This window comes from Sycon ciliatum, chromosome 2 (assembly GCF_964019385.1).
Source record: "Sycon ciliatum chromosome 2, ocSycCili1.1, whole genome shotgun sequence".
NCBI classification, from domain to species: Eukaryota; Metazoa; Porifera; class Calcarea; order Leucosolenida; family Sycettidae; genus Sycon; species Sycon ciliatum.
The window spans coordinates 24474866-24487365 of NC_088644.1; the positions used below are offsets into that span (position 1 = coordinate 24474866).

At 47.1% G+C, this 12500-nt stretch overlaps 1 protein-coding gene across 1 annotated transcript in view; it reads left to right on the top strand.

Moving 5' to 3' along the window:
* LOC135809322 (mucin-19-like) overlaps nt 1-12500 on the top strand; it is a 90328-nt gene that overhangs the window by 56173 nt on the left and 21655 nt on the right. The window contains exons 30-35 of the mRNA XM_065322655.1: nt 1696-1907; nt 2779-2890; nt 4559-4834; nt 8462-8607; nt 9356-9605; nt 10535-10846. Coding sequence (XP_065178727.1) covers nt 1696-1907; nt 2779-2890; nt 4559-4834; nt 8462-8607; nt 9356-9605; nt 10535-10846 — 1308 coding nt within the window. The remainder of the gene's footprint in view (nt 1-1695; nt 1908-2778; nt 2891-4558; nt 4835-8461; nt 8608-9355; nt 9606-10534; nt 10847-12500) is intronic.

Genomic DNA, 12500 nt, shown 5'->3' on the forward strand with positions numbered 1-12500 from the left:
AAGTCAACCCACCCCATTCTTGTGTCCAGTGTAGCAGCAGCAGCTGTGCATGCATGCATTAGCTGCTGCATATGCATTGGAAGAAGACAGTTTTGTGTTTGCATTCATCGTACAGCGCATCACTTTGCTACATATAATTATTTACTCATGGTACTCATGTCACAATTCATGACTTCGGTGCATGGATCAGTATAGACTATAGACCCATAGAGACTCATGACTTCGGTGCATGGATCAGTATAGACTATAGACCCATAGAGACTCATGACTTCGGTGCATGGATCAGTATAGACTATAGACACATAGAGACTCATGACTTCGGTGCATGGATCAGTATAGACTATAGACTCATAGAGACTCATGACTTCGGTGCATGGATCAGTATAGACTATAGACCCATAGAGACTGTTCGCTGCACTGCGCTGCCCTCGCGATTCCATACAAACTTGAATCCGTGGAAAACATGTGTGGGTCACTCTGCACTGCAACAGATACTGAAGGGTGGAATGAGCACCTGGACTGGCAGGAGCTTTAGTAAGTTCAAAACTCATGTAGAGTCAGAGGAGCTCCCTACGATTCCTTCTTTAGCTTCAGAGGCAACGGCAAGCGTAGTACTACCCCAAAGGCCTGTGGCACTGTTTTGTGTTCACTGTGTTGACGAATTGTTCTCCATCTTTGCTCCACTAAATTTGGGTCCCTCCAGAGCAACGCTGTGGACTGTCCGTATGCAATGGGCCCATAGCTTTTCTGCATCAAATGTGGAACAAATACTTTCTTTGAAACTTGCATGTTGAGCCTATAATCAGTGTAAAAAAAGACCAGCAAGATACTTGACGAAGCGGTCTAACTACAGTTCAAAGCAGCAAAGAAACACATTATCCAACTTGATCTCTCCTGAGGGCCTGGTCAGACTGTGGCAAATTTTCGGTGTCTGACTAAAAAAGAAAATCGTCCAGGATTAGAATCTCGATCACACTACACATGTGGGAATAATGAAAATTCAAAATTCATTTCGAGCGTCAAGTGGAAATCTCCACGAACGACGTCAAATTCCTTCACCTCGGTGATCGCCAACACCTTCAGTGCAATCCTTGCAAGCATCCTTATGACTTTTGTTGTTGTCCATGGCCAATTGGCTCCTCGATATCAAGATGACAAGATTATTTCGTTTTTGCCGCAATCTGACCAGGCCCTGAAACAAGAACCTTTCAAGTTGGATGGGTGTTGACTACCGTATTTACCCCGATTATAAGTCGCACTTGATTATAAGTCGCAGTCCACTTTCAGGTCTTAACCAAATTAATTGTGTCAATATATTCACATAAGTATGAAGTCACACTCGATTGTAAGTCGCATCCCCTTCTTTGCTCTTGATGTTTAGTGTAAACAAGGTGCGACTTACATTCCGGGAAATACGCTAGTTGACGCTTCAGTGACGAGTTGAAGCTAGTTGTCAGGTCGTTGAATGTCTCAGCAGTGCTGCCCTCGAGGAATCCCAAATCAGTGGAGAACAGGTGGAGAAAAATTGTGTTCCTTCTCCCCCTTTTTTTTTTTACAACTATTTGCTTGAAATTAATGTTCGCTCCTTTTGCGACTGTCTGCAAATAATCGACTATTGATACTTGAACTCACTCACTGGTCGATCTCTAAATGTTCTTGCTGTATGTACTGGTGTGTGTGTGTGTGTTTCTGAAGCACCTGTTGGACCTGTAAGGAACCTGAAGCTCCAAAATGACACAGCGACTGCAAGTGGGGCTACGTTTATGCTCTTGTTTGACCCCGTGTTGTATGAGCTTCGCAACAGCATAATCACCAGGTATCAGATTGCCCTGAAGAATGCATCGGGGGCTGTCGTTCGTACAGAGATTCAGGCCGTTGGTCCCCGCCCAAATGACCGTGTCACACACGTAAGTTGTTCCTGCGGGCTTTCATGTGTATGCATGTAGTGGTATTCAGGGTTGATTGATTTGTGCACACATGTACGACTCGATGACCAGCCAAGGCCCCGTGAGCAGTCACATGTCCTGTAGCCTGTCACACAGTTACAAGCGGTCCATGACCAGGCCTAGTAAGCCAAACAACCAGCCGGTCACAGCTTACACTTTGCCCCAAGACCAATCACCAGAAATCAGCTTGTAGGGAATCCAACATCCTGTTCACAATAGTCTGCACACATGCCTACACACGCACGCACGCATGCATACACACATGCATGCATACACACACGCATGCATACACACACGCACACACACACACACACACATACACACACGCACACACGCACACATACACACAAACATACATACTCACGCAGTGAGGGCAGTCTTTCCAAATGACTTGATAATTTTCTTTATATCTCATGTCGTGGTGGTAAAGACATACCTGGCAACATGGTCACACAGGCTCGCTATGTTGTATCTCCTTTCGATTAATCATCAAGCTGCCATCACTTTGATCCTTGAGGGCGGTGGCGTTCCTACAGATGCAGAATGCTAGATGATTTCATCCAGGCTGTACACCCAATTCTTTACCTGACCCGAGCACACATCAATAAGCGAAACACTTGAAAACAGCATGCTGGCCAGACACATAACGTTTGGTTTTTATAGCATCAAGAAGCATTGCTTGTATTCGTCAGCGGCACCCGGTGTGCTGCTTTTTTTCTTCTTTACAATTCCAATGACTGATGAAGCGGCCAGATGCCTCACACCAATTACGCAGTGCAAGTAGCTCTGCGACTTTACTGTTTCTTTGCCCTTGTGTGTGTGTGTGAAACAGAGTATCAGTGGGCTGATACGCTACCACCTCTACACGGTTGTTGTGACACCGGAGAACACCGATAGCGAGCTGGGCCCGTCAGTCAACATCACGGGCCTCTCTGTCGAAGGCGGTAAGCTTCTATAAGATAATAAATTGACGAGCATGATCATTGTTCACAGGGACACTGCTAGCAGCCCCCTGCAACTGCCATGTACTGACGAACATACTGTAGTACATGTATGCATGTACATGGCAAGCCTTGTTGGGTATACTCTGTGCATGGCAAGCCTTGTTGGGTATACTCTGTGCATGGCAAGCCTTGTTGGGTATACTCTGTGCATGGCAAGCCTTGCTGGGTATACTCTGGACATGGCAAGCCTTGCTCTCTATACATGGCAAGCCTTGTCGGGTATACTCTGGACATGGCAAGCCTTGCTCTCTATACATGGCAAGCCGTGCCTGTATATGCCCGCACTTGGCCTTGCAAACAGCAGAAAGACAGTATGGACACTAAACACTACACTTTCCCCGTAGTCAGGAAATAACTGTGGGCATTTTGAAATACTACGTGTACCTTGTGTGTTGGTTAAGTTGCGTATAAGTTTGGGATACACTGTAGTAAATACATTTGTCCAGGTTGCTATGGGCTACACATACATGTCTAAGCCTCTATGAGCTATGTGTCCAGGTTAGGCCCAGACAGATTCTGCTCCGCTCGCCTCGATTATTTTGCCGCAAAATGTAGCTGCGAAATCTTCAATATTTTGCCAAGCCTGGCATAAGAATCTCGATATTTTGCTCCATCTTTCTCCGGAAAACGCGTATTTTATCCACTTCCCGTACAACGTTTCATGAAAATTGCAGGGTCGGTTTCTCAACCCGGGTTTCACGCACGTATCCCTGGGTTCTTCCAAATTCATGTCGATCCACAGTGAATCCCAGTGATATTTCGGTGACATGATCTCATCCTGGGCAGTGTATCATCAAGAGTACATAACCAAGAGTGTGCAACTGCCTGCACAACCTCTATGCTGTGCTGCGACGGCAGAACTTCACATCACGTGACATGGTTCAAAAGGTTATGCTGGCAAACAGTGCAAAGTGACCACAAGAGAGTTGTACCCAAAGCTGGGCTGCGTACAACCCAGTATCTATCATGCACTAGAGTGCACGGGTTCATCACGTGATGTGAAGTTCTGCCGTCGCAGACCCCATAGCTGGAGTTGCACACTCTTGGGTTATGTACTCTTGGTATCATGCAGAACGGGTAAGAAACAAGGAAATCTAAGTATCAGGCATCGATTTGACCCAATATCTCGATATTTTGCTCCGATTTTGCCAGCAATTTCCGCTTCTTCAATTCTTCGATATTTTGCCGCAGGAATTGCCGGCAGGATCTGTCTGGGCCTAGTCCAGGCCTCTATGGCCTACATGTCCAGGCCTATATGGCCTACATGTCCAGGCCTATATGGGCTACATCTCTAGGCATGTATGGGCTATGCATACAGTACACTGTACAGGTCCCTATGGGCTATGTGTTTTACAATAAGAGGACAGAGAAAGTGTTTTAACTCTGTTCTCAGAGTTTCCACTGGATTTTAAATAATTAAATTGGCACTGGTGCCTACTTGTAAGAGTTGGTGCAACATTCCGGCCAAAGTGCATGAGAGAACATCGCGCAAAGTTATTGCGACCCATGCACGACCATGTGCAGAAGACCAGTTCACAAGTCCAGTGTGGTAGGAGGGTGTGCGTGTTTGTACACATGTTGTTCCTGTTTTCGTTTGTGTGTGTTCAGTGCCGACAGCGGTGACAGCACTGTCATTCTGCTGCGTGCAGTTCAGTTCAGCAGCAGTGCAATGGCGCGACCCGGTCAACTACTTTGGCATTCCCATTGGATTCCAAGTGGCAATAGCACCTGCAGTGCAGCCAAAGCGTCGTATTGCTGTCACCCTGAGAAACGTTTCCTTTGCACGTCTGGACGCATATTCAACCTACACAGTGACAGTGGCTGCTGAAACTGGAAAGGGCGAAGGAGCTCAAAGCTCTACTACGTTTCGAACCTGCCAGCACAGTAAGGGGTGTGTGTGTGTGCGTGTGTGCATGTATGTGTGTGTGTGTGTGTGTGTGTGTGTGTGTGTGTGTGTGTGTGTGTGTGTGTGTGTGTGTGTGTGTCCCATATGGTGCAGTGGTATGTGCAACGATTTCCAATCGATAGGTTGCGGGTTCGATTCCCGACGATAATGGTCACACACGTCTTTCTTCTCTTTCTTAGACTCTTTCTGACTTTTCTTTCATTCTCCTGGGTGGTTACCAACAGCCAGTGCATGCCAGAGTATGTGGTGTGATGTGTGTGCGGGAAAAAAAAATAAAAAGACCAAAAAGTAGGGATTCACTGGCCAGAAAAAGCCACGATTTACACCCAAAACAGCGCAACCATAAACGGCGCGTGTTCATATTAGCACCCCCAGTACAGCGCGACCTAATGTGACACGGTGTCACTACAGCTCGTCTCATCTCTTGCACGCCCCATTTTGGCGCGACCAATTACGTTAACGTCCGAATATAAGCCAGCTCATTACACACGTGACCCATAATGTGCAGGCTCATGTTAGCAAGCGTGCATAACCAGTTTTATGTACTCTTGATGTTAGTATTACCATGGTGGATATCAGGAGGAAACCCGTTCTTAAAAAAGATATGCAAAAAAGAGAAGAAACACATGAGAACGAGTTGTGCTGCATAGGCCCCAGCGGCATATGCTAGCTAAATGTTGCCAAGATGCTTTTTGGGATGCTAGCTGACAACTCAGAAAGATGCTGATTTGGATGCTAGACAACACGAATTATGCTACCTATTAACCCTTTGTGGGTCTTACTCAATGTATGTGAGGGGTGGTCACGCAAACACGCGTACAAACAACGAGCCATAACTCAAGTTCCGTGAGTTGTAGGTATGGGTAAACTATATATTTTCAAAATCTGTATGCCTGGACGCGTCCAGAAAACACAAATATGACTATGTCCAGGCAAGGATATGACCCGTGGTAGCCCTTCAAGTTGAGAGAAAATACAATTGCGAACAAAAATGCACAAAAATCACAGCACGAAGTGCATACCAAGTTCGTGATGGAGCTGAAGTCCTATGATAAACAATCAGGTAAGCGCTACGTCTTGGTGAAGAATATATTATGCTCCTTATCCCGTCCTTGAACTCCAATACCTCGCCATCGGCGATGCTCCAGCAGCAACAGTTCCACAATATCACAATTTTGGTTCGTTCACATCAGCGCCGCTCGCGTCAGATTCACTCTCGCTCAGATGAGTACTCAGGCGCGATGTCACGCGTGCCGTGATTCTCACGGCCAGGCGAATCAGCTGATCGCACCTGACAAGTCCTTGTGAGAGTTGCTGTTGCTGTGCTTCCTCGCTGGTTGGTAAATTTGATTTCTTCATTCGGGGACGATTTATTTGAGCTAGGAGGACTCAACGGAGCTCTCTTTCTCACGACATTACACTGGAAATCCTCCAGAGACATCCAGCCTAGACTGGTGCCGTCAGTGTCCCCAGAAAGCTTTTCTGACACGGCTTCAAGAGATGCACTCCCATTCTCGAAATGCGCGCATGGCGGATGGTCGTCTTTTCCAATTTCACCAGACTTCAGTCGATCGATACTGCAAAATTTTGTATGGTAAGTATGGTTGTTTTTTACACCGTTGGAAAGCCTGGGACCTCAGCTACGAGTGGAGCACCATTTTAGTTGTCTCCTAGCAACAAAACTCACAGAAAATGCGATTTTACTGTAAGGGTCACATACGACCCTTACGCTTATGTGAGACCCATAAAGGGTTAATGGTAATGGTGAAACATTTGGGTTGAAAACGGTGTTCCGTGCTATTTATGAATTCTCACAAAGCAGGTATGTGAAAAGAGTTTTTAAAGGTGCGATGTTGGCATCATGTTGCTATGGAAATATTTGCAATACAAAAGAGCAAATACCAAGAAGTACCAATGGCAATGTGGGTTTTGGTCACAACTAGGTAATGCAAACAAATTGAATGTAGTGCATGCAATTATCAATGTGGTAGTACCGTAATACTAGTTTCATAGTGTAATCTAGACCGAATTCCACATCCAGAATGCCAAAATTGCCAAAAATGTATCGGATGCCGGTAAAAACTGCTGTTTATGCTAGCATCGTGTGGAGTCACAAAAAGGCCCTTTTATGCTACTTTGGGTGCTAGCATTTGCCGCTGGGGCCTAGAACTTGTGCAGCAACTATCCACGACTGTAACAAGATGATAAACAGTCAGAAAGTGACTGTGCGATAATAGGGCACGAAACTGACAGGCCACTGAGACATTCAGCGGCCCGAGACCTAGCTCTAACACATCATCAGTGCGCAAACCAACCTTCCAACTACTTGGAAGGTTCGTGGTTCGTGGACTACAACCTATTTGTATCTGGACCTGTTAACGTCCATCCAGGCAATATCGCCATTTAATACTGAACTGGTGTTTTTGAGTCGATAATTGCTTTTTTTAGTTCATCATTGCTTTCTAGAGTTGATTATAAATTGAGTCCAGGCAATATCGCCCTTCAATACTGAACTGGCCATTTCGAGTTGATCATGATTTGAGTCTTTGACAAGTCGAGTGTCCATCTTTTGGGTTTGAGTGTAAATGAGTCGACCTGTACTGAGCGTGCGCGCTGACGGGGTGGTCTGTTTTGGGGATGTCCAGTTATTGGGATGGGGCTTTTGGGGGGCGCTGAAGTCAACGGCGCTGTTTTGGGTCGCGCTCATGTGGGGGCATACCAAAGCCACTTCATAGCTGTGTGGTGTAGACCAGGCTGAATAGTGGCGGTCAATTCTTCAGCCTTGCAAGCTGTTGAATGGTGCAATCCCAGCACAAGCTGCTATGGCTTCTGCTGTAGCATCGCTATCATCGCCTCCGGCGATGGGTGTCCAATGGTCCAATGGTGTGTCCCATATGGTGCAGTGGTATGTGCAGCGATTTCCAATCGATAGGTTGCGGGTTCGATTCCCGACGATTATGGTCACACACGTCTTTCTTCTCTTTCTCAGACTCTTCCTGACTTTTCTTTCATTCTCCTGGGTGGTTACCAACAGCCAGTGCATGCCGGAGTACGTGGTGTGATGGTGTGCGCGGGAAAAAAATGAAAAGACCAAAAAATAGGGATTCACTGGCCAGAAAAAGTCACTTCAAATAGCTGTATGGTGTAGACCAGGCTGAATAGTGACGGTCAATTCTTCAGCCTTGCAAGCTGTTGAATGGTGCCATCCCAGCACAAGTTGCTATGGCTTCTGCCGTAGCATTGCTATCATCGCCTCCGGCGATGGGCGTCAAAAGGTGTGTGTGTGCATGTATGTGTGTGCGTGCGCGCACGCATGCCTGCGTGTGTTTACTAGTGTTGCACACATGCATGCGCACAGTTGCGAGTGACTGATTCTAGCCGTGGTCATGCGCCACAACTAGCATTTGTACGGTTGCTTGCTCCTGTGTGCAGTAAAGTCATGCGTAAAAGTCCTGCTCATTCTTGTACAAACTGCTGCAAGAGCTAGTCTGCTATTACAACCATGCTTGTGTACACAAACAACAACATATTTCTGCATGTGTCTTTATATAACCGCCGGGTGTATTTACTGTATTTGAATGTTTGACTGTCCTGTCTGTGTGCAGTACCAGCCAGGGACCCGCAGCCGACTGCTGTTGAGACCATGTCGCGCTCCTTGAACATCACTTGGGTGCCAGTGCCGCTTAAGGAGCGTAGAGGCATCATATCGTCTTACGAAGTCAAGGCAGTTCCTTCTCATTATCTCAATTATGTATGTTGCCTTTTTCTTTTCTGTACAATTGTATAGGTGTGTGTGGGGGGGGGGGGGGGGGGGGGTATTTGAGCATGAGAATGGGAGTCTGTGAGGGACAATGTATCTGTGTAAGTAGCTGTGTTACTGTGCGTGTTACTGTGCGTGTTACTGTGCGTGCATGCGTCCATGTGTGTATGCGTATGTGTGTGCATGCATGTGCGTATGTGTGTGCGTATGTGTGTGTGGTACCGGTGGCCAGCATGCCTCCTGGTCTGCCCCTTATGTGGCCACATAGCCAGTCATGGCAGTGGAAGAAGGAAGGAAGGTGTGTGTGTGTATGTGTGTATATGTGTGTGGTGTGTGTGTGTGTGTGTGTGTGTGTGTGTGTGTGTGTGTGTGTGTGTGTGTGTGTGTGTGTGTGTGTGTGTGTGTGTGTGTGTGTGTGTGTGTGTGTGAAAGTGAGGGAGAGAGAGGGAGAGAGAGGTTGATGTGTGCATGCTGTGCACGCCGATTTGTCGGCAATAGAAGGATTGGATTCAGCAGTTGTTAGCAGAATCCTCCTATAATTATTTTTTGTGGTGGCATTTAAAGACGTGCTATTGTGCGGGCAAGGTGATGGTGATGGTGCATGCATGCTTGCACTTATGGATGATAGTGAAGAGTGACAGAACACTCCACTCTTGTACATGGTGACTGTATAGAAAATGTTCGATAGGCACTGGTGAGCATTATGCTGGTTTTGTTATCTTTGTATTTCTCTTCCCAGAGTGTTGCTCCACCGACCATTACTATCCACCGTGTACAAGCGCGGACAGTCTCTAGTGACCCAGTAACCAACTGCTCCTACATCCGTGATTTAGTTGACGAGACTGCTGGTGCTTTATACTATCAGCAAATTGTCGGCTTGCATCCAGGCACCTCGTATAATGTATCCATCAGGAGCTGTACTGTTGCCGGTTGTTCCAGTGCACCAACCAGTGTGATCAATGTAGCTCGCTTTGTAACCAGCTCAGAAGGTTAGGATGGAATTGACGGTTCTAACAATCCAATGTTTTACAAGTGCCGACTATGCGTATTGTTCCAGCATTTCTGCACACTGTGGCTTGCATGCTAGAAAATCATTTAGCATCCTAGTTTCTTCTTTGTACATAGAGACAAGAGTGCAGGAATGTTGTAGTGATGTAAATATGCGTTCAATGAAATGACTGCAACCTGAATCTCTGCAACCTGACCAGCAACAAGGCTACCTACAAAGCTCTGACGAGCATGCATCTAGAAAAGTAGGTAATCAGCAGCTTTCGGCGTGTTTATCAAAATATCAATAAAGCAATTCCACCTCCACTACATGCGCTCTCTGGCCGATCTCATCATTGGTTAGCTGGTGTGTGTGTTTACGACAAGGTGCCATCCCACCAGTTGTCATGCTCTTTGCGCGGACATCTTCAAAACGATGCTTCTCCAGTACTCACCGTCAACCTGCCCACTCTCCCCCCCCCCCCCCACCTGCTTTTGTGGCTCACAAACGCGAGGGAAACGGGTGTTTATATGCCTTTGCCTGCACTGATACTTTCTACAGTGGACCATACTGTCCAATGTCCCAGTACCTACTCCCATCATGTCTCTGGGTTCGGCATTTCTCATCCCATTGTGCCCATTATTCCTTTGACCTTTCTATCCCTACTGCCCAGGAGAGTAGGGGCTGCATAAGCCAGTACTGGAGAAACAGATTTGAAACGCCGACCATATCTGTTTTGAACTCGGATGGTCCTTCTCTTCTTCTTAACTTAAAAAGGGGGGATTTAGGTTTCAACTTCTCATATAATGCTTGCATGGCGCTGCCAGTTAGTTATTCACTGGTGATTAGTGGTCTACGACCATTCTATTGCTCTTTGAATTCTATTACCATTGAAAAATGTCTGTCCACTCTATTCTCTGTTTTGTGTAGCTCCTGCAGCTGGCGTTCGCCAAGTCATTGTCAATGCCACAGCCACCTCGGTCAGCATATCTTGGCAGCCACCAAAGGAGGAGCAACAGTTTGGTCGGATCACTGCCTACAGAGTATCTCTGTGGGCATCTGATCGACTGGCCAAATCCAAGAACCAAAATGACAACCTGTCTTTGACGATCAATACCACCAATCTACATGCTAATATCTCCAATCTCTCGCCATTTTTCACTTACTCTTATTCCGTCATTGCTGAAAATATTGCTGGAGTATCACCAAGTGAAGTGGGAACATTCCAAACTTCTTACACAAGTAAGTGCATGATGACTGAAGCTTGAAGTTACTTCCATTGAACATGTGTGTGTGTGTGTGTGTGTGTGTGTGTGTGTGTGTGTGTGTGTGTGTGTGTCTCTCTCTCTCTCTCTCTCTCTCTCTCTCTCTCTCTCTCTCTCTCTCTCTCTCTCTCTCTCTCTCTCTCTCTCTCTCTCTCTCTCTCTCTCTCTCTCTCTCTCCCTCTCCCTCTCCCTCTCCCTCTCTCTCCCTCTCTCCCTCCCTCCCCTCCCTCCCTCCTCTCCCTCCCTCTCTCTCTCCTCCCCTCTCCTCTCTCTCTCTCTCCTCTCTCTGTCTCTCTGTCAATTGTTGCCATCGTCGTCGTTGTTGTTGTTGAATTCTTTATTCTCACAATGGCACCATCGCCAATAAGAGTTATTATTATTATTATTATTATTATTATTATTATTATTATTATTAAGTAGTGGTTGCGACTTCGGCGATAATTTGTAAGAAAGGGTTTGCTCCCCACACCGGAGCTCGCGCTATTCCGCCGACTTTACTTGACACTTGACTGACTCACGACTGCCATCCAGAGCACACGAGAAGTCCATCGAACTTTCGACTCGGCAAACCTGCAAGAAAGCACCACTCCCTGCTCAATACACAGTGTTTCGGGGAATTCACCCCTCATCAGTTGAGCTTGAGTAGGCTGAGGAAGATTGTGCCTGAAGAGCACCACTTATATAGTGCTCTCCAGGCACAAACATCACCAGGGATACAAACTTACAGAGACGCTCCGTTTCCAGCGCGAAAAACACCTCGTGAACACCAGATAGCAGCGTGAGTCAGTGTCGCTCCTGGACGGTGAGACAGACGTCGAGGACCCTCGGTCATTCGCAACGCTGTCACCTCCAAACCAACTAGTCGCAAGCCCGCGCTGGGCACAACAGTACGAAGTAGTGGTTGCGACTTCGGCGATAATTTGTAAGAAAGGGTTTGCTCCCCACACCGGAGCTCGCGCTATTCCGCCGACTTTACTTGACACTTGACTGACTCACGACTGCCATCCAGAGCACACGAGAAGTCCATCGAACTTTCGACTCGGCAAACCTGCAAGAAAGCACCACTCCCTGCTCAATACACAGTGTTTCGGGGAATTCACCCCTCATCAGTTGAGCTTGAGTAGGCTGAGGAAGATTGTGCCTGAAGAGCACCACTTATATAGTGCTCTCCAGGCACACACATCACCAGGGATACAAACTTACAGAGACGCTCCGTTTCCAGCGCGAAAAACACCTCGTGAACACCAGATAGCAGCGTGAGTCAGTGTCGCTCCTGGACGGTGAGACAGACGTCGAGGACCCTCGGTCATTCGCAACGCTGTCACCTCCAAACCAACTAGTCGCAAGCCCGCGCTGGGCACAACAGTACGAAGTAGTGGTTGCGACTTCGGCGATAATTTGTAAGAAAGGGTTTGCTCCCCACACCGGAGCTCGCGCTATTCCGCCGACTTTACTTGACACTTGACTGACTCACGACTGCCATCCAGAGCACACGAGAAGTCCATCGAACTTTCGACTCGGCAAACCTGCAAGAAAGCACCACTCCCTGCTCAATACACAGTGTTTCGGGGAATTCACCCCTCATCAGTTGAGCTTGAGTAGGCTGAGGAAGATTGTGCCTGAAGAGCACC